The sequence below is a fragment of the Anabrus simplex genome, chromosome 1 (assembly GCF_040414725.1).
Source record: "Anabrus simplex isolate iqAnaSimp1 chromosome 1, ASM4041472v1, whole genome shotgun sequence".
In the NCBI taxonomy this organism is placed as follows: domain Eukaryota; kingdom Metazoa; phylum Arthropoda; class Insecta; order Orthoptera; family Tettigoniidae; genus Anabrus; species Anabrus simplex.
The window spans coordinates 1109318795-1109342224 of record NC_090265.1 but is presented as its reverse complement, the minus strand read 5'-3'; the positions used below and the strand labels follow the sequence as shown (position 1 = coordinate 1109342224).

The following is a 23430-nucleotide window of genomic DNA, read 5'->3' as shown; positions in this document are numbered from 1 at the left end:
ATGTCTGGATGCAGAGAAGTTTGTTGGGTGGTATTGATGGTGTGGGTGGCTTTTCTGTATATATTACAGGATAAAGTGTTGTTACAGTTGCGCATAATGGTTAAGTCCAGGTAATTAAGGGCATTATTGTTTTCTGACTCTATGGTGAATTTTATATGTGGATCAATGGAGTTGAAAAGTTCAAATACTGTATTGCTGTTAGTAATAAGGGAGTCTAAAATTACAAACATGTCATCTACATAGTGTGTCCAATGTTAAATGCCGTTAATCTTAACAATGATGTGAGAATGTTCTAAATGGTCAATGTAAATATCCGCAAGAATCCCTAAAGCTGGTGACCCCATGGGAAGACCCATCTGTTGGTAAATGACATTACTGAAAGTGAAGAAATTGTTATTCAATGTAAATTTCAGAATCTCAAATTGTTCTATTTCGCCTATACTTATACTGAATTTGGAAAGATTGTTCTTAATTGTACGGTGTTGTTAACGGGCACATTAGCATACATGTTAGTAATATCAAATGAATGAAGTGTGTGGTGTTTGGATAAATTAAAGTACTTAATTTTATTGCAAAATTGTATGGAATTTTTCACTGATGTATTGGCTTGAAAATGATAGTGTGATTTAAGGAATTTGTGAATGAACTGAGAACTGAGTCAGACTATTTCTGAAATTGATAATGGGTCTAAGGGTTCTCGCAAATACAGCTGAGCCAACAATAGACACTATCAGTGAGAACGGGACTGTTAAATTTGAGAAGGTCAGGCCGTTCGAGAGGACAACTATTTAATAAGTAAGTTTAAAGTTTTCTTCATACTAATTTTTTACTTATTTGCCCAAGTTTCTCATACAACCTCATTTTTTTTTTTTTTTTATTTATTTTTTTTTTTTTTTTCCCCCATTACAGATCTGAACTTCATTGGTAGTTTCCATTATGTGTCACATACATTTTGCCTGGCATTTGTTATCTTCTCAAACATACTTTCTGAAGTTTTTGCTGCCCTCTTAATTATTTGTGATGGTGGCTCAATGAAGACAAGACTTTCATTTTAAACTTTAGCACAGTGAATTTGTCCTCGTTTTTTAATTGTAAAACACTGAACATTTTAGACTAAGAGATCCACAACCTCACATAATCACTTATCGTTTTAATTCCATCATGTCTCATTTGTTTTCATTCTTTTCTTCATTATGTTTTAACAAATTTTTTAGCATCAATTATGTAAAAAAAACTTCAACTTTTTTCTTTCACTGAAGGTGGCTCAAACGAGTTGAAACATGTATGACTATTATTACTCCATTTAATGATGGAGATGTGTATTTATTGAATAAGAAGACATATTAAATTTCCTTTGTAAAATGAAAATTTGATATGTTTACTGTGCCACTAACAGCTGGAATAGCTCGGCCAGCCATTTAAATAGCCCGCTCAAATGGTGGGCGTGAATGTGTTAAGATGGCTAAGTGATCAGCAAAAGCAAGACACCATTGACACCCATCTTTTATCCCCTGATATGTAATTGATTCAGTAAACCTCTCTCATTCATGGATAAGCTTCTCCAACATACAGTTGAAGAGAACCGCTGACAGTCCATCCGTCTATCAGACTCCATGGCTGATAGGAAACATTCCCACAGACATACAGGACCAGTAAATAAGCATCTGTGAATCGAATGGGGCAGAAAGAAATTCAGTCAACAGTCTCAATGGCAGAAAAGGAAATTTCCCAATGACAGATATGGTGGAAGGATCAACTCTACAACTCACAACTGCAGTTCTAACAACAGATGCAGTAATCTGTCCTGCCAAATACTCTGAAGTAACTATATGTATGATGGAATCTTTTGAAAAGAATTAATAATAATAATAATGCTATTTGTTTTACGTCCCACTAACTACTCTTTTACGGTTTTCGGAGACGCCGAGGTGCCGGAATTTAGTCCCGCAGGAGTTCTTTTACGTGCCAGTAAATCTACCGACACGAGGCTGACGTATTTGAGCACCTTCAAATACCACCGGACTGAGCCAGGATCGAACCTGCCAAGTTGGGATCAGAAGGCCAGCGCCTTAACCGTCTGAGCCACTCAGCCCGGCTTGAAAAGAATTACCCCAGGTGGCAGACACAGGGCCATCAGATTCTGTGGAGCTTATACTAGCATGACAGATGAGTCCGAGACAGCCAAAGAGACTGAACAATTCCCACATCGATTGTTCCCAAACATAATCTGCAAACTAAAAAGCATCACTATTTTGGAACAGTGAACATACAAACCTTGCTAGAGACTGGAAAATTAAAGCACACCTTCTATGAGATGACAAAACAATATATTTTGGTACCAGTACTACTACAAGCCTACAAGGATATTCGAAGGAAAACTTGAGTGAAAAATTTTGAACAAATCTACAACAACTCGGCAGAGCATTCTATGATATAGATGTTGATTCCCATAGGAAACATGAAATATTTGTCCTAAATGAGTAAATTTATAATACCAATATAATGGTCCGTTATTGGACATTATAAATTTTCCATCTCACTCATTCTTGGTTGCCTGCGTTTCGCCCTCGTGTGCTAAGTTGGGCTCATCAGTTGGTACTTAGCACACCTACCAAGACGCAAGGCTAGCACACGAGGGCAAAACGCAGGCAACCAAGAATGCGTTAGCTGGAAAATTTATAATGTCCAATAACAGACCAGTATATTGGTATTACCGGGCGAGTTGGCCGTGCGTGTAGAGGCGCGCGGCTGTGAGCTTGCATCCGGGAGATAGTAGGTTCGAATCCCACTATTGTCAGCCCTGAAAATGATTTTCCGTGGTTTCCCATTTTCACACCAGGCAAATGCTGGGGCTGTACCTAAATTAAGGCCACGGCCGCTTCCTTCCAACTCCTAGGCCTTTCCTCTCCCATCGTCGCCATAAGACCTATCTGTGTCGGTGCGACGTAAAGCCCCTAGCAAAAAAAAAAAAAAAAAGTATATTGGTATTATAAATTTACTCATTCAGGACAAATATTTCATGTTTCCTATGGGAATCAACATCTATATCATCTGATGGCCAGGCAGGCATCAATTTTTGGAAGTGAGACATAGTCTCTCATAGTGCATTGGCACTGCTGGTGGCTTCAAGTAGCCTATGCAGTGGTCTCCACGGTATGCACTAGCCTTGCGTCTTGGTAGGTGTGCTAAGTACCAACTGATGAGCCCAACTTAGCACACAAGGGCAAAATGCAGGCAACCAAGAATGAGTTAGCTGGAAAATTTATAATGTCCAATAACGGACCACTATATTGGTATTATAGAGCATTCTATGTAAAAAAAAAACAAATAATAGACTCCATAACAGACTGCAGTTCCCCCTCTGACAGTCTCTATTCTAACAATGAAATGTACGAACAATGCGTTTTATATACTGTATACATGTACAGACTTCCTGTACTAAACACACACATGGACACAAATAGACCCCTCTGTTAATAAAATGAGATTTGGAAATACTCTTTCTTACCTGATAGACTCTGTCTGGTTAATGTACATAGGACAAGTGGGATGAACAGATGAAGTGTTGGGTGTTGAAGAGAGCTCCATGTCTGCCCACAGAAGGGTACGTCCATGCCTTACACCTGAAGTTTGTCGCATCACTGATGGATACGAGGCAGGTGCTGTGGTACCAGGACCACGAGGTAACAAGCCCCTATCAACACACATACACATATTAACTCTTCAATTTCACTAGCTACATTAAAATATGTTTTCTAGTATTAAAAGACGATATATTACTGCATAAATATATTTCTCAAACTGCTAAATTGTAGCTCATGTAAAGAACAGAGTAGTCATTTTTACTAAAAGTTTATCTAAAATTAGAAACTAGCACAGCCTTCTATGAAGTTGCTGGCATCCAAATCACCCTCAGTCATGTTTCTAGTCTCTGCATAGCGTGTTCAATCCTAGCTGAAGTCATTTGAACTAATAATAGCAAATGTATTCAATCTATTCTGAATTACAGAATAACAGTGCGAGATTCTTCAGAGCTACTGTCTCTGCGTCTGGTTCTTTCAATTTAATTCCTGCAATGTATGCACTCTATGCTCTTAAGCCCAATTCCTTTGTAGCTCTCTGACATGTGCCATATGAGTAGCCAGTCTCCTGCTTCAATCTGCACACTGATTTCAATAGAGAGTTCAATAAACATCTTCGAATATCATCCACACAATCTTGACTCATTCCAGATATGTATTATTCCAGTCTTGCTGAGGAGCAAGCCAGTTGTCTTGGGCTTTCTTATCATCAATAAAATTGTTGGTCTGGTTGGAACATCATGCCCGTTGTGATTTAATGAAGAAATTTGTCTTACATAACATTTTCCCAGTAAAAACATGTTGCCAACATGTTCGTGTTATGACTGCAAAATCTAAAGACTGTGAACTAATTAATAATAGTCAACAATAGTCATAACAGAGAACAATGGATGATAGGGAGATGTTTAAGGAAGCAGAGATTATCAGCAGTGGGATACTGTGTAGGAGGGATACCAACTGGAGAGTGATAGGGGGATTTAAATGAGACTATGGAGTGGGTAAGTGGGAAATTGGGAGTGAGATGTGTGGATCCTAATGAGTGGATAGGAGATAAGGATCTAGGTTCAGATGGCCTACACTTGAACTGCAAAGATACATATAGATTACGGGGTTTGTATAGAAGAGTTATAAAGAGGCACATTCAGGGAAATAGGGCGGACTACATAGCAGTGATGACAGCATAGGAAGCAGGGAGTCAAGTAAGGATGACATAAAACTGGTAGTGTAAAACTGTAGTACTGTAAAGAGAGGAACAGAATTAAGTAGTAATTTAATAGATATATATTTACCAACATTGTAATAGGAATTGAATCAAGGTTAAGAAGTGATATTGTGGATGCAGAAATGTTCTCATGGATCTGGAGTGTTTATCATACAGACAAGTTAGGAAAAATAGGAAGGGGGTGGGGTAGTATTCACACAAATGAAAAAAGAATTTGTAAGCTACGAAAAAGTTTAAGAAGAGAAATATGAAATTCTAGGTGTAAGACTTATCATAGGCAACTTGATATTTGTGGAGTGTACAGACCTGGTAAGGCTGGCACTGATGCTGATTTATTTCATAAGATAATCAGCTATGTGGGGAACGTCAGAGAAAGGAATGTTATTGTAATGGGTAATCTCAATTTACTAAATGTTAACTGGAAAGAGAATGCAAATGACAGAAAGCATGACCAATAAGTTAATCTGGAAGGACAGCTAAATCACAAAATTATGGAATCATCTAGAGGGAAAACTATTCTATACGTGCTGCTGATAAAATCAGATAAGCTCTATAGAGAAACCAAAGTGATAGATGGTACAAGAATTATGAAGCTGTTTTTTGTCATAGTTAAAAATAAATGTGATAGAAAAGAAGGCTGTAAAAGTAGGACTACAGTATTAGACAATAGAGAGGCAAAGGGGAATTTTTTAAAAGCAATTACGATCAGTGGAAAATTGTAAATCAAAATGTAGACAGCCTGTGGGATGGGTTTAAAGCAATTGTTAAGGAATGTGAAAACAGGTATGTACTTTTGAAGGTGGTAAGGAATGGTAAGCCCATTGTATTATACCAGAGAAATAAAGTGATTAAGAGGGAGGTGCAGGTTAGAAAGAAATAGAGTTAGGAATGGTTGTGGGAGTAAGGAGAGATTGAAGGAACTTGCTAGGAAGTTGAATTTAGCAAAAATGTTAGCTAAGGATAAAATTATGGCAAACATAATAGACAGTCATATGAATTTTAAGGAAGAATGGAAGGATATGTACTTTAGAACCCTTATTATAGTAATTTTTTAGAAGACAGAATACAGTACACACAGTACTGAAACAAGAAACATACCTCTGTTAACAACTTTGGAAAAATCTGTTAGTTTCTTCTATTTTTTACTGTTAACCTCCTTTTCTTCAACAAACTTTTCAACAACATTTATTGCTGTGAAAACAATGTCATTTACATTCGACTGGCTCTGCATGTAGATAGAAGAATAACCACTGCACTTAACACCTGGTCTGATGATGGTACAAGAGAAGGCAGTTCCAACTCTTCTTGTTGGTAATCATCATCATCATCATCATCATCATCATTGTTGTTGTTGTCATCATCGTCAGCAGTGTTGACGGTATCCGTAGGAGCTTGGCTAATATAACGTCAGAGTTCACATTTATGTAAGCCTTAAAATCAGCTTTGCAGTTAACAATACTCCACCCATTCTTCAGGAATAGGAGTGACTTCCCCCTCTTAGTGTTCTAAAGCTCCTGAGTCACCTTTCAAAAATCATGCATTGCAGAAGCAGCTTACCAATTGTTTTCTGCTTCACATCAGCCCACAATTTACTCAGCATTGTTATCGACTGTAGTAGATTGACGTTTGTTAACGACTACTCAGATTCAAATCCTCTCAGAATTCTCTGAATAGCCCTCTTCCTATGGAAATGCTTCAAGATTTTAATCACCCCTTGGTCCATGGGCTGTAGTTTGGATGTTAAGTTATGTGGCAAGAAAACCATGTGCACTGCCGTTAGCTCCTGAATGAGCACTTTGGGATGAGCAGGGCAGTTGTCTACGAAAAGGTGGATTTTCCTCCCTTCACACTGGAACTTCTCGCCAATACCACGTAGCTAAGATACGTAAATGGAGTTTGTCATCTACAACTTTCAGGGTTGCTTTCATACTTGACCGGTAATTAATTCACACCTGAGAAACAGCAAGACTTTGCCGATTCCCCGATCCTTAGAAATTTTACTTTTTTGGTTCCAGTCATATTAGCTCCCAGCATCACTGTACTTTCTTTACTTGTTAACCCTTCAAGCCGGTATTAAAAGTTGGCCAAGTTTTACCCTACAGTGGTAATAAATTTTAGAAAAATATTACAATTTTACATGCTGTCACAAACATTGCTATAACTTCTAAACGTAAGTGAATACGCAATTCATATCATGCAGATGTTGTATCTACATACAAAAAGGTGACTAATTACTTTCTTGTTTGAATAAAATTTGAATCAACAAGTATCCATGACCACTTGGGTGAGCATTCACTTATATTACTATCATTATGTACATCACACGTAATTTCCTGCTGTGTATAATCATCATCACTAACACTTTCATTATCACTTGGATTATTTTCATCACTACTTTCACCTAATATGCGTTCAAGACCTGCATTAGATAAATGCAGACCATGCAAGGATGCCACCATGTTGTTTACAATGATCGACGTTGATGAAACAAATTCTTTTTATACCAACACAATGCCGCATTACGGTAGAAGATACTCCTCTGCATTGAATGATACCCTGTGCTGCGAGCCGGGCTAAAAGTTCACGTTGACAACTACCAGATGGCATGCAGATTTACATCTAAATCATCGCTAGCCTAGTCCATACAGATATACGTCAAACCGCTCCTGGCTTATGTTTTATAGGTCCGTACACTTACATGTTGAACCAGCTTGAGCAGTTATCTGTTCCTCACAAACCACAAATGCTGTATTGCACAGTTAATTCAAGTTACAGAGTATTCTTTGCTTCAAAGGAGGAAACATTTGCTTAGAGAAATCAAGAAATTCATGTAACCGAATTTCAAGTAAGAGAAATACATGTGAAGAACAGGACAAACGGCCGGGAAATTGAAGTTACTTCGAAATACTGAAAATTCTATTAATGGAGGTTCGAGATATCAAGGTTCAACTGTAGTACCATGTATCTGATTAAGTTAGATGATTACATTACAAAAGGGTGATGAAAACAAATTTAGTCAAAGCAGCTGAACTAGGACCCTACATGTACATACATCAGTGTCTACGTGGACTAATGTGCCAGGGAAATATATTTGGAGAATAAGTTAAGTTATATACAAACTCAGATAAGCAAAATAAGTCTATTTAATGTGATTAACAATGAAACCCACTGTAAGAGTGTTCCTAACTCTGTTACTAAATTTACAAACATATAAAACTGCTTTTATATTGAAAAACCTGAATATCTGCATTTAAAATGGAAATTATGAAAATTAACATTCATTAAATAAAATACACACTCGTCGGACCTTGTACTCACACTTACTTGTTACCTGCTTACTTACACATACGTTATTTGAAGGGCGCCAGCTACCACTCAGTGCAGCAATAATAGAATGAGACTCTTGACTATCTCTAGGGTGTGGGGTAATAAGCTTACTTTTGACAACATACCATATAAGTTCTGGGAAAAGGAGATTGGCGTTCGGTTTCCTCATTAATTTTGAGGTTAAGATATTTTACTGTCATTGAAATAAAACTATGAATTCGTTTGATAGAACAAAATATATTCTTTAAATAATATATAAAAAATAGTGAGTCTTGTTGCGATAAAACAGATGAGAATATGAAATTATGACATTGCAACTGAAAGAAAGCTAGACATGAATTTGAATTCTTCTTGACCGGACATTTAACAATTTATACGAAATATTTCCCTCACTGATTCACTTGACTGTACCTTCAACACTTTGAGTGTAATTACAACATATTCCTTTGATCTGGTGTTTACTGTAGATGTGTCACGCCTAACTTGGTGATACATCCTTGTGACTGCTTCTTCTCCATATCATCTGACTTCTTTGTAAGTCAATATGGTATTACCTCATTGCAGGTGGTATCCCTCTCTGACTCCATGGTAAGCCCTTGCGTCCGTGTCTTCAACTAAGTGACCGACCAACCTTTGGCCTCACTCTCTCAATGACCAATGATTAATGGCTCACTGAGTCTTCTCCATCTCTCGTTCACACTCGTTGACTGACCGACTGAGGCCTCTTCATCTCGTAGACTTCTTCACTGTTCAGCTTCCGTTTAACTAATGACTGACGCTACAACATGTATCTACCTTTTATAGACGTTGGTTGACACAGCTACGTAATCTCCAGAAATAACAATGACATACTCCCACAACGCCTCAAACTGTTGCATGTAATGGTGAAATCCCCTGGGGCTCCCTAAGAAACTCAAAGGAACAGAGCTCAGTGCTAAGTGAGCACGATGACGTAGCCATGACGTGGCGATGACTTGGCAGAATCGCCAGCATTATTGCACAATGTAACGATGCCATATCCATCATCTGACATATAACAATTCTCACTGTACATGTATTGAGTGTTATTTTACACACACGTATATATGTATACATCTAAGTACAATCCTGCAAGCGACAAGCATTGCAAAATTGAATTGAATAAGAATTATAACAAAATAATAGTAATCTCACAGATAAAATAATAATAATAATAATAATAATAATAATAATAATAATAATAATAATAATAATGATACAGATATTATCTTGTAACGGGATTTGAACCGTTACACCACCAAAAATTGCTAAACAAATTATTAAATAAAAACTAAGGTTGTTAAATTCTTATACAAGTATCCTAAGGATCTATATACTGTGATTGGTAGTCTTCTTCATCCATTCCCTTTTCCACATTCTCTCTGGGTAGGATAGTGTACCAAAGCCCTTACTCTATCTTTTCACCACTCCTCTTCTAGTACTTTATTGCTATGACTCCTCTGTTTGCAATACAGTCCACAACAGAGCTCCTCCATCTCATTCTAGACCATCCCCTAGGCCCCTTTGCAGTCTCTTTACCCATGAATGTTCTCTTTGGTATTCTCTCTCCTGGCATTCTCATCCTTTTTTTTTTTCAAGATGGCGACTACTGTGTGCGAGTCTGTGATATCCATAGTGTAAGATGCAGTGAAAAATTGTGGCAAATGCAGAAGAGTAGTTAAAAATGGGATTCTGTGTCGTAAGTGTGATGAATGGTACCATTTTCGTTGTGCAAATATTGTAAATAGGACTGATACTGAAGAAAGTGTGTGTGCTGTCCTTCCCAGACTAACTTATTTACCATTTGTTGGTCATACTTTCTGTCATTCCCATTAACTTTCCAGTTAACACTGGTAAATTGTGATCATGTACTACTAATGACATTCCTTTATGTGTTCTTTTTCTGACATAACCGATTATCTTGCCAAATAATTCTGCTTCAGCATCACACTTTCAAGGTCTGTACACTCCAAAAACATCAAGTTGCCTATTCTTTAGAGATGAGCCTTACACCTAGAATCCCATCTTTCTTATCTTTAACTTTTTCGTAGCTTACACATTCTTCTTTCACGAACATTAATACTCCCCCCTCCTACTGTCCCCATTTTGTCTCTACGATAAATACTCCAAACACAATTAACATGATAAATTCCTCTAAGGGATCATTAATGAACAAGGAGAGTGTACATGTGAGGACTTATACAAGGCAGAAGTCAGTAAGCAGTATTATTATTATTATTATTATTATTAAATAATAATAATAATAATAATAATAATAATAATAATAATAATAATAATAATAAACTCCACCATTGCCGGTCCCAAGCCCGGGGCCTCATCTTGCAAGTGATGGGGAAGGAGGAGGGGGAGGAGTAACAACCTCGTAAAAAAACCTGGGTCCATCTGGCTCCGGATGGTAGCACCCTGTAAGGGCCTCTGCCTAGGGTTACAGGTGAAACCTGGTCAACGGTCTCGAAGGCAGATGAGGAATTTAATGTCCCAACGGCGGAAAGAGCGGAAGAACCTAGTGGAGTAAAGCACAAATAAAAAATCATTTCGGACTAACAATCAGATCTTATCTTGGAATTAATTTCCTACCTTGTACAATGTACAATTTCAATTGCAGAATGGAAAGTCCGCTGAATGAAAGCACTACCCCAAGTGGTAGCTCGGAAGAGAAATCCACCATTGCATTATGCAATGCATCGGGACCTAGGGTTCTGGGGAGTACCAACATCTGCAATAAGGGTGAGTCGGAGCATCCTTGGAATCCTTTCAGACTTGAATTTAAGAGGAAATTCTTTGCAGGCACTCTTAAATTCCTTGCTAAAAACCGGCAAACAGAAAGAACTGGAAATTTTCTTAGATAGACATGAAATCCAGATCTTAGCAGCTCAAGAGACACGGTTTATGGATGAGAATGTAACAGAAACCAAAAATTATAGAATCTTTAAAGGAAAACCAGCAATCAAAATTATGAACGGAATGCTACTACTAGGTACCGCCTCTTATGTCCATAAAGCAATAGTTGATAATATTATGGAATTCAAATCTAATTCAGAAAGGTTATCTCTTCTCACACTTAAATGCAAGAACAAAAAGTATACATTTGTTAACTGTCATGCACCAATAAATGAAAATAATAGCAAGAACCCAAGTAAAACTGAAGAATTCTGGAGTCTTCTAGATGACAAAATGTCAAAAATTCCAAAATCAAATGTTATTATTCTACTACGTGATTTTAATGCACAGATAGGCAAAGAAATTCAGCAAAACAGTAGGGGCATATCCGGCACACAAAAGAACAAACAAAATTAATTAAACTAATTAATCTCTGTAAATCCTTTCACATAAAATTAATATCAACCTTCTTTAAGAAACTTCCAAGAAAGGCTAAAACATGGGTGTCCCCAAATCCGATGTTAGGTGAGTTTCAGTTGGACCATGTAGCTATTTCTCAAAACAGTATTAAGGAAATTATGAATGTTAAAGTAATAAGAAGTGGGGAGTTTGACTCCGATCATTACCTCTCTAAAATTAAGCTCAAGCTTCTACCTCGCAGGAATCAAAGAAGGCCGAGAAAGTTAATGAAATACAACATAGATAGGCTCAACATTACACAAGCAACTATAGAAAACTTTCAGGAAGAAATTAAAATAACTCGGCATGGCAAATGGCCAGAATTATCTAAACAGATTAAAAGTGCAGCAAAGAAAGTATTTGGATCAGTTAAAACTAAAAAGAAAGTATGGTGGAATAACGTATGTGAGGAAGCACTTATGGAAAGAACGATAAAGTGGAAAAAATGGAAATGTTCCGGAAAGAATGAACACTATGAGCTATTCAAACAACAAAGAAAGGAAACAACAAGAATAATAAGGCAGGTTAAAAGATCTTTTGAAAAATCGCAGCTAGTAGAAATTGAGAATAATTTTGTAAGAAATAACTCCCGAAATTTCTATCAGACCTTTAAGAATAACCTAAAAGGTTATCAATCCCGGAGCATTTGCTTCAGGGATGCAAATGGTAATATTGGCCTTAACAATGCCGAGAATTGTGAGATTCTAGCAAAACACTTCGAAGACCTGCTGAACTGCCCTGAGCCAAATCATAAATTAGAATCTTCAGAAATTCAGGAAAATCTAGAAGCTCATTCACCTACAACAGCGGAAGAAATAAAGGAAGCATTAAAAAATCTTAAAAATAACAAAGCTAGTGGGGAAGACTCCTTAACAGCTGAACTTTTAAAATGGGCTGAACCAAAAATTATAGAAGATCTACAAATAATCTTTGAAGAAATTTGGGAAACAGAAAAGATCCCAGAGGATTGGAAAGTGGCTCTAATACACCCATTACACAAGAAGGGTAACAAGCAAGATGTCAACAACTACAGAGGTATATCTCTCTTGCCAGTTGCTTACAAGATATTCTCAACAATACTACTAAATAGAGTAAAATCGACACTGGACAGTCAATTGGGTGAATATCAAGGTGGATTTAGAGAAGGAAGATCTTGCTCCGAACAGATTTTTCAACCTGAAATCTATAATTCGACACAGTGCATTGGCACTGCCGGTGGCACAATTAGCCTACGCAGTGACCTCCACGGTATGCACTAGCCATGCGTCTTGGTAGGTGTGCTAGGTACCAACTGATGAGCCCAGCCTAGCACACGAGGGCGAAACGCTGGCAACCAGGAATGAGTTAGCTGGAAAATTTATAATGTCCAATAACGGACCATTTATATTGGTATTACAGATTAATAAACTCCAAAGACATAGTTGTAACATTTATTGACTTTAAAAAAACTTTTGACTCTGTTGATAGGGAAACCCTAGATAAAGTAATCTGTGAATTTGGAGTTAAAACTAAATTGGCAAACCTAATTCGTGAAACACTTACAGACACTATCTCGAAAGTAAAATTTATGGGTGAAGTATCTCGACCTTTCAAAATAATACAGGTGTCAGGCAGGGCGATGGTCTATCTCCACTCCTTTTCAATTGTGTCATGGAGAAAATTGTAAGAATTTGGAATGAAAAACTGAAAGAATCTAAAATATTGCCACTCATGCTGGGGAAGAAGAACAAAGGTGTTGCAATAAATTGCCTAGCATTTGCAGATGACTTTGCCATACTTTCAGAAAGCCTTACAGATGCAGCAATGCAAGTCAATCTCCTTGAAAAGACAGCCAACATGACAGGCTTGAGAATCTCTGCCAAGAAAACAAAATTTTTGACGAATATAAAAAGTGCCCCAAAGTTTTTAGTAACGGATATTGGTCAAATAGAAAAGGTAAAGAAATCCAAATATTTGGGTGAGACAATTCAAGAAAATGGTTTAGAAAAATCTGCTATAGAGGAGAGGATACAAAAGATGGAAAGAGCGTACGGTATAACTAAGAATACTTACAACAAAAAGTGCTTTTCAAGAAAACTTAAAAATAAAGCACTACAACACAGTAGTGAAACCAGAATGCCTTTATGCCAGTGAATGTCTAGCACTGAACTACAAGCTTGACAAATTAGAAATATTAGAAAGAAGAATTATAAAGAAAATATTAGGTCCTCCAAGAATTGCAGAGTTTTGGAAATTAAGAAGTAACAATGAAATTTACCAGAATGTAGAAAACATATCAGAAACAATAAGTAAAAGGAGATTGCTATTTCTTGGACACATTTACAGAATGGATGACAATAGACTAACTAAACGAATCTTCAAGTACCTTTGGGAAAAGAAATCAACTACCACCTGGATTCAAGAAGTCAAGAAAGACCTGGAAAGGAACAACATACGAGAAGAAGAATTATTGGAAAGAAAGATTTTTAGGAAGAAAGTCTTACAAATGGAAGGATTCCAAGGGAGGAAGGAAAAGAAAACAGGCACAAAGTGGACTGAAGACAGGAAAAAGAAACACAGTGAAACAATGAAAGAATACTCGAAGAAAAGGAAAGAACAACAAAGGAGGAACAATTGAAATTGTAACGTGGTCCTCAGAAGGCCGGAACGCAAGAAGAAGAAGAAGAAGAAGAAGAAGAAGAAGAAGAAGAAGAAGAATGCTATTTGCTTTACGTCCCACTAACTACACTTTTGGTCTTTGGAGATGCCGAGGTGCTGGAATTTAGTCCCACAGGAGTTCTTTTACGTGCCAGTAAATCTACCGACACGGGGCTGTCGTATTTGAGCACCTTCAAATACCACCGGACTGAGCCAGGATCGAACCTGCCAAGTTGGGGTTAGAAGGCCAGCGCCTTAACCGTCTGAGCCACTCAGCCCGGCAGTAAACAGTATATAAAGATAAGTTGGATATAAGGATAATGCCTAAGAACAGGAGGTTATAATACACTCTTCCAAATAAGGTTACCCTGCTAATACCATTAAATTCTAACCAACTGTAATACATCATTTATAGCATAAATGTATCAAATGAGAAGGAAAGCAAGAGTAAAATTTGGACAATACATCTATCAAAACTGAAACATCACTCTGTCAAATCCATTTTTAAAATTAGCTGTGGGGAAGAATGACTTCTCTCAGAACTCCCTTGTGTAAGTTGCTCACTGATGAAATGCTACTCAAGTATATTTTCAGTCAATAAATAATATCTAAACAATCATTGAATTATTCAGTAGAGAAAGCTGATAATACTTTCTTTGAGAGCTTTAGTAACCCATTTTCACGGATTCAATGAACTTTATGAATATATTTATGTACAGTGTCATCAGAATAAAACAAAATGACTTACCCAAAGGAGGTGAGGTTTAGAGAGACCATGAAAAGCACAATGAGTACAGCTGTAGTCCTCTTGGGTGTAGTGGTCAATAATCCAGGCCTTTTCCAAGTAAGGTTTTCCTCCTGCTGCATTAGTCTCTCTCGAAGAGCCTGGTTTTCCTAGTTTAAAAAAACAAATAATTAATTCACTTAAATGTCAAATTATATCAGAAAGAGAAAGAACCAAAGCTGGATTGAGAATTCCTTTAATATAAAGAAAATAAACTTTATTATGTTCACATTGGCACTACAGCGTCATAGAAATAAAAGTATTTTTTATTAGTGTTTAACATTGCACTACCAAAAGGGGAGTGTATATATGCAAGGACTTACAGAAGGCAGAAGTATTCAGTCAGCAGTATATAAAGATGAGTAAGGAAAGGAACAAACAAGTGTCAAATGAAGAGAGAGAGAGAGAGAGAGAGAGAGAGAGAGAGAAAGAGAGACGGGAGGGGGGAAAAGAAAGGAACATACATAATAGGACGAACACAGAACACATTGGCAGATCAGTGTGGGAAGAGAGAGCAACAGAAATAGGAGACAAGGACAAATATGGAAACACAAAAGGAAAAGAGCAAGGACAATCTCCACATTTTCATACACAGCTGTCTTCAAATAGGTAGGATCTCTCCTCATCAATCCCACTTCTTCTAGTTCAATTTCTTCTCAGCTCCTGACGAACTTGTTTCTGCTTCCCAGTTTCATCAGGAGGGCGGGCATCAACACTCAATGAGGGGCCCATCTTGACAAATCTTCAGTCTTGATGTGGGACAAGTGGAGGGTAAGAAGAAAGCTCAATAACTGCTCTGTTGCTCCCTCTTCCCACACTGTCATGGCATTGTGTTTCCTTCCTTATCCTCACCTCATGGACGGACGGACGGATGGAAATCAAATCGAATCACTGCTGATCTGCATTTAGGGCAGTTGCCCAGGTGGCGGATTCCCTATCTGTTGATTTCCTAGCCTTTTCTTAAATGATTGCAAAGAAATTGGAAATTTATTGAACATCTCCCTCGGTAAGTTATTCCAATCCCTAACTCCCCTTTCTATAAACAAATATTTGCTCCATTTTGTCCTCTTGAATTCGAACTTTATCATACTGTGATCTTTCCTACTTTTAAAGACACCACTCAAACTTATTCGTCTAGTAATGTCATTCCACTCCATCTCTCTGCTGACAGCTCGGAACATACCACATATGCATAAGACCAATTTCATGGTTTTTGCCCGTATTGAACTTACAATTTATTGTTTTTATGACCACCTTATTCAATACATAACAGTGTTTATTGGCTCTAAAAGGACATTTACCACAATACAAACATTAAATGGGACATGTTTCGCTCGTTGTGTTGAGCATCTTCAGCCATTTTGTACAATTATATCAAGGTTGAGTCATTATATTAAACCTTGTTTTAACAATTATTTGTTCATTAAAATGTTGTTATACAATAAAATATAATTACCATATAAAAAGTAAACGGAAGTAACAATTAAAGTGGGTCTATAATAGACTAGACGTTAATCACAGGAAGTTGATGTCCAAGTCATAGTAATGTGCCAATTAAATTGCAAGATTTGGCTAAGAATTCCTGTTTTTTTCTAACACTGTTAGTGTTAAGTTATTTATCAAAGTATAAATGTTCATATGAAGATTAATTAATTACAAGATTAAACTTGCAATATATTCTCATTAGATGAGAATTACACCATTATTAAAAAACGGAACATTGGAGGTTTGTAATCTGTTGTATGCGTCATGCTTGTAGTCTTCACAAATCCCCAACTGATTTGAGTCGGCCAATTTTTACTGGTCTGTTTGTTATTAAAGCATGGTTAAAAGGGACACAAATATTTGTTACTTAGTTGTTGGTGTACTGTTTACTGCAATGTTATGGATGAATATGTCTGTAACAAAAGAATGTTCGTGCGATGGTCTTATGCAATATGTTAGCCAACCAGGCAAAAAAGCAAAATAAATATATAAATCTCAAGGTCAAAGTCAGTAAAATTACCAAACATTTATGGTTTTCAAAAGAATGTCAAAAAATACAGTCTAATACCATAATTTTTGAGGTCAACCCAGAGAAGTACTACATCAGGTCCAAGGTCATATGACACCCAACACAAAATCAATAAGATATGGCTAAAGAATGAAATAAATTATATAGAAAAAATCCTTATTAAAATTGCAACTGTATAAGAAACACTTAAATGTTGCTCACTTAATAACCCCATTAGAATGGAATTTCATCCAGCGGCACACTAATGAGAAACTTGTCAACATCTTAGAAAAAGAAGAGGAATACGCTAGTAAACAAGTTAGAACAATTAAAAGAACCAAATAATAAGTCAAATAAGCTCATAATCAAAAAAGTAAAAGAACTAATCTCATTAATATTTAACAACCCCAACACAATTAATCTATCGAACACTAAATTTTCTGAACAAGAAATTAATATATTGAACAAAGGAGCAAAGTTCAATTGGTCCAACCCAGATAAAACAGAAGACCTAACAAACACAATACCAGAAACAGAATTTAATATAGGGAAACTTCCGATAGAAACACAGTATGATGTTAAATTTGAAATAAAAAAGAAACTCTCAAATTTAATAAAAGAAATGAAAACTGATTCCAATCAGGCCCTATCTAGGATTTAAAACCAAAATAAAAGTTAATAACATAATTGTCACCAAGGCAGATAAAAGCGAAACAATAGTACTTGTAAATAAAGACGGCTACGTTAAAAAAACTGAGGAGTTTTTCTCGGATAACTCCTATACAGTCGTGAACCAAGATCCAATCCTCAGAATAAAAAGAACAACATCCCCATTCGACCAATCATAAACAGCATGAACAGCCCCACTTATAATACCTAGGTACATCAAAATTTATACACCAGTTTCAAAAAAACATTACAGATTTAGTAATACTTTTTCAGTCAAAAACTTGATAGAAATCTGCAAAAAATTTAAAAAGTTCAAACTGCAACCCCATCATAAAATAATCTCCTTTTATATCACTAACATATACTCCAACATACCCATCAACGAAACAGTCAAAATAATAGAGTCCAATTTATCCAAACATAGCATTTTAAGTAAAATAGAAATAGAAATTTTTTTTAAATTACTCAAATTTGTATTGAATAACTACTTCTCATGGTAATCTCTGATCTTCATATCCATATTGACGAACTACACAATTAGAAATAGGAAAGGACTTCCACCTTATCAATACTTATTTATTGCACTTATTATGCTACAGTACCGGTTTCGACCCCCTACATAGGGTCATCTTCAGCTGAAGAATACATTCACATATACGTCCAAATGGGGCATGTCAAAACGGGAACTGACATGTATGTCACTAAGTGTGACAATGCATTTATATGTCTATAATGATATGCTTTAGGTCAAAAAATTAGTTTATAAAACACTATCTCCACTTAAAACTAACTTATAAGTATGTAATAATGACGATGATGATGATGCTTGTTTTAAGGGGCCTAACATCGAAGGTCATCGGCCCCTAATGGAACAAGATGGACAACATGATATGTGATAGTAAAAATTTTACGAAGTATCTACAGTACTGACTAGAGTTTTTAAAAAATGGTGATGAAGAAAAATGAGTATGAGATTAAAAACAATCAGTGGATCTTATTTTCTAATGAAATACAAGAAAGTATAAGAAACAAAGGAATAAGGCATTGCCTGGTAGTACAGATATATATATATATAATTCACATTAGACGTTAAAATAACACACTAAAATATGAAACACAAACTAAAATGAAATCAATGGGATAAAAGTGCAACTGACACAAATACACTAGCACAAAGGACATCATTACATACGATAAAACAGATCACTATCCCTCTGCTGACTGCTCGTCATTTCGCAAGATAAGGGAGATTGTATTCGGGAGGTTAAGACTATGGCGCAGATCGACCAGGTCCACACACTCCGTAAGGATGAGTACCATGGTGAGACGATCGCCGCAAGTACACACCGGAGGGAGTTCTCCTTTCAATAGATGGGAGTGAGTCAGGATACCATGGCCGATCTGAAGACGACATAATACCACTGTTTCCCTCTTGCCGGGCTGAGTGGCTCAGACGGTTAAGGCGCTGGCCTTCTAACCCCAACTTGGCAGGTTCGATCCTGGCTCAGTCCGGAGGTATTTGAAGGTGCTCAAATACGACAGCCCCGTGTCAGTAGATTTACTGGCATGTAAAAGAACTCCTGCGGGACTAAATTCCGGCACCTCGGCGTCTCCGAAGACCTTAAAAAGTAGTTAGTGTGACGTAAAACAAATAACATTATATATTATTTCCCTCTTAGAGGCCCGACGGGAAGTCTCCATACCTTCGTAGTACCTTTAACCGCTCTCAGCTTATTTGGAAGAGGAGTGGCCTGCCACTCCATCTCCCAATGGGACATAACCAGATGTCTCAGCTGAGAGCGAATATCACTTGCTGGAACCTTGAAAGGCAACGGGGGCAGTGTTACTGCCTTCTTGGCAGCCTTATCTGCTAACTCGTTACCCTCTACACCCATGTAGCTTGGAAGCCACAGAAACGTGATTCTGGTGCCGGCATCCGAACACCCGGCCAGCAGGTCCTGGATCCGCTGCACCAGAGGGTGCTGAGGGAAACAGGTATCAATAGACTGTAGTGAACTCAAGGAGTCAGTACACACAAGAAAGTGTCGGCGCTCATCGGACAGTGCGTACCACAGAGCTTCAGAGATAGCATAGAACTCTACTGTGTACACACTACAGGTTTCCGGGAGAACAAAAAGAAACCTATCATTGTCGACAACGAACGCACAGCCCACCTTCGTTTCTGTCCTTGAACCATCCGTGTAGACAACGACTGAACTTGGATATCGGCCAATAACAGACAGAAAGAGCCTCCGATAAATTGAAGGGTCCATGTTTTCCTTTGGGCCAGTATGCAGATCCAGGATTATTTTCAGGGCATCGCACTAGGTTGAGGCAGATGTTGAGGAAAGTAGAAGAGAGGGAGGAGGGGAAGGAGAAGGTGGTAGTGTTTCACGTTGGTACCAACAACGTAAGGCAAGCTGATATAAGTACCAACATAGTTGGAGATGTGTGGGATCTGGTAAATGCAGCACGGGTGAAGTTTAAGAAAGTGGAGATTGTTATTAGTGGAATACTCTGTAGAAGGGATACTGACTGGAGGGTGATTGGGGATTTAAATGAGACTATGGAGTGGGTATGTGGGAAACTGGGAGTGAAATTTCTAGATCCTAATGGGTGGGTAGGAGATAGGGATCTGCGCTCAGATGGCCTTCATTTAAACCGCAGTGGTACGTATAAGTTAGGAAATTTGTTTGGAAGGGTAATAGGGAGGTACATTCAGGGAAACGGGATGGCCTAGGGAGCGGTGATAAGGGAACAGGGAACTGGAAATCAAGTAGGGATGACATAAAATTGTTAGTGTTGAACTGTAGAAGTATTGTAAGGAAAGGAATAGAATTAAGTAATTTAATAGATATATATTTACCAGATATTGTAATAGGAGTTGAATCATGGCTAAGAAATGATATAATGGATGCAGAAATTTTCTCACGGCACTGTAGTGTGTATCGTAGAGATAGGAAGGGTGGGAGGGGGAGTGTTCATTCTGGTGAAAGAAGAATTTGTAAGCTACGAAAAAGTTAAAGATGAGACACATGAAATTCTAGGTGTAAGGCTCATTTCTAAGGATAATAGGCAACTTGATATATTTGGAGTGTACAGATCGGGAAAGGGTAGCACTGACGCGGATTCAGAATTATTTGATAGGATAGTCAGCTATGTGGGAAACGACATGGAAAGAAATGTGATTGTAGCGGGAGATCTGAATTTGCCAGATGTCAATTGGGAAGGAAATGCGAACGACAGGAAGCATGACCAACAAATGGCAAATAAGTTAATATGGGAAGGACAGCTGATTCAGAAAGTGATGGAACCAACCAGAGGGAAAAATATCCTGGATGTCGTGCTGATAAAACCAGATGAGCTCTATAGAGAAACTGAAGTAATAAATGGTATTAGTGATCATGAAGCTGTTTTTGTGGTAGTTAAAAATAAATGTGATAGAAAGGAAGGTCTTAAAAGTAGGACTGTTAAGCAGTACCATATGGCTGATAAAGCAGGCATGAGGCAGTTTCTAAAAAGTAATTATGATCGGTGGAAAACAGTAAATAAAAATGTAAACAGACTCTGGCATGGGTTTAAAGAAATTGTTGAGGAATGCAAAAACAGGTTTGTACCATTAAGGGTGGTAAGGAATGGTAAAGACCCACCTTATTATAATAGAGAAATAAAGAGACTAAGAAGGAGGTGCAGACTGGAAAGAAATAGAGTTAGAAATGGCTGTGGAAGTAAGGAGAAATTGAAGGAACTTACTAGAAAATTGAATCTAGCAAAGAAGGCAGCTAAGGATAACATGATGGCAAGCATAATTGGCAGTCATACAAATTTTAGTGAAAAATGGAAGGGTATGTATAGGTATTTTAAGGCAGAAACAGGTTCCAAGAAGGACATTCCAGGAATAACTAATGAACAAGGGGAGTGTGTATGTGAGGACCTCCAAAAGGCAGAAGTATTCAGTCAGCAGTATGTAAAGATTGTTGGTTACAAGGAAAATGTCGAGATAGAGGAGGAGACTAAGGCCAAAGAAGTAATAAAATTTACATATGATAACAATGACATTTATAATAAGATACAAAAGTTGAAAACTAGAAAAGCGGCTGGAATTGATCAGATTTCTGGGGATATACTAAAGACAATGGGTTGGGATATAGTACCATATCTGAAGTACTTATTTGATTATTGTTTGGTTGGAGGAGCTATACCAGATGAATGGAGAGTTGCTATAGTAGCCCCTGTGTATAAAGGAAAGGGTGATAGACATAAAGCTGAAAATTACAGGCCAGTAAGTTTGACATGCATTGTATGTACGTTTGGGGAAGGCATTCTTTCTGATTATATTAGACATGTTTGCGAAATAAATAACTGGTTCGATAGAAGGCAATTCGGTTTTAGGAAAGGTTATTCCACTGAAGCTCAACTTGTAGGATTCCAGCAAGATATAGCAGATATCTTGGATTCTGGAGGTCAAATGGACTGTATCGCAATTGACCTGTCTGAAGCATTTGATAGGGTAGATCATGGGAGACTACTGGCAAAAATGAGTGCAATTGGACTAGACAAAAGAGTGACTGAATGGGTTGCTATATTTCTAGAAAATAGATCTCAGAGAATTAGGGTAGGTGATGCTTTATCTGACCCTGTAATAATTAAGAGGGGAATTCCTCAAGGCAGTATTATCGGACCTTTATGTTTTCTTATATATATAAATGATATGAGTAAAAGAGTGGAATCGGAGGTAAGGCTTTTTGCGGATGATGTTATTCTCTATAGAGTGATAAATAAGTTACAAGATTGTGAGCAACTGCAGCGTGACCTCGAAAATGTTGTGAGATGGACAGCAGGCAATGGTATGATGATAAACGGGGTTAAAAGTCAGGTTGTGAGTTTCACAAATAGGAAAAGTCCTCTCAGTTTTAATTACTGCGTTGATGGGGTGAAAGTTCCTTTTGGGGATCATTGTAAGTATCTAGGTGTTAATATAAGGAAAGATCTTCATTGGGGTAATCACATAAATGGGATTGTAAATAAAGGGTACAGATCTCTGCATATGGTTATGAGGGTGTTTAGGGGTTGTAGTAAGGATGTAAAGGAGAGGGCATATAAGTCTCTGGTAAGACCCCAACTAGAGTATGGTTCCAGTGTATGGGACCCTCACCAGGATAACCTGATTCAAGATTTGGAAAAAATCCATAGAAAAGCAGCTCGATTTGTTCTGGGTGATTTCCAACAAAAGAGTAGCGTTACAAAAATGTTGCAATGTTTGGGTTGGGAAGAATTGAGAGAAAGAAGAAGAGCTGCTCGGCTAAGTGGTATGTTCCGAGCTGTCAGCGGAGAGTTGGCGTGGAATGACATTAGTAGACGAATAAGTTTGAATGGCGTTTATAAAAGTAGGAAAGATCACAATATGAAGATAAAGTTGGAATTCAAGAGGACAAACTGGGGCAAATATTCATTTATAGGAAGGGGAGTTAGGGATTGGAATAACTTACCAAGGGAGAACGTGTAGAACCGTAACGTACACTAAAGTGAGTTGGTTCCCCTGTGTTCAAAACACATAAATCCAGCTCTGTTACTAAGGTTTCCAGCTCTCTTCCCTGGGAGCAAGGCGTGTCAAAGCCCCACGTGCGTGATGGACATTAAAATAGCCCAATAAGAGGAAGGGAGGTGGAAGCTGATCTATAAGATCAATGACATCATTTATGTTAAGAGGCTGGCCTGGTGGAAAATAAACATTACACACTGTTGCTATGACAGGCAGCGGAACGCGAACAGCTACAGCTTCCAGTGGGGTTCTTAATGGAACCTCTTCGCTGTAGATATCAGAACAAATAAAAATACC

At 37.5% G+C, this 23430-nt stretch overlaps 1 protein-coding gene across 3 annotated transcripts in view; it reads right to left on the bottom strand.

Moving 5' to 3' along the window:
• Atf6 (bZIP_ATF6 domain-containing protein ATf6) overlaps positions 1–23430 on the bottom strand; it is a 350870-nt gene that overhangs the window by 76935 nt on the left and 250505 nt on the right. For all 3 annotated transcript variants that reach the window (XR_010858597.2, XM_067137320.2, XM_067137321.2), the window contains exons 9-10: positions 14894–15039; positions 3509–3694 (exon numbers count right to left, since the gene is read on the bottom strand). Coding sequence is in view for 2 of the 3 variants with exons in the window: in XM_067137320.2 (XP_066993421.2) it covers positions 3509–3694; positions 14894–15039 (332 nt within the window). In the remaining variant the exon portion in view is untranslated. The remainder of the gene's footprint in view (positions 1–3508; positions 3695–14893; positions 15040–23430) is intronic.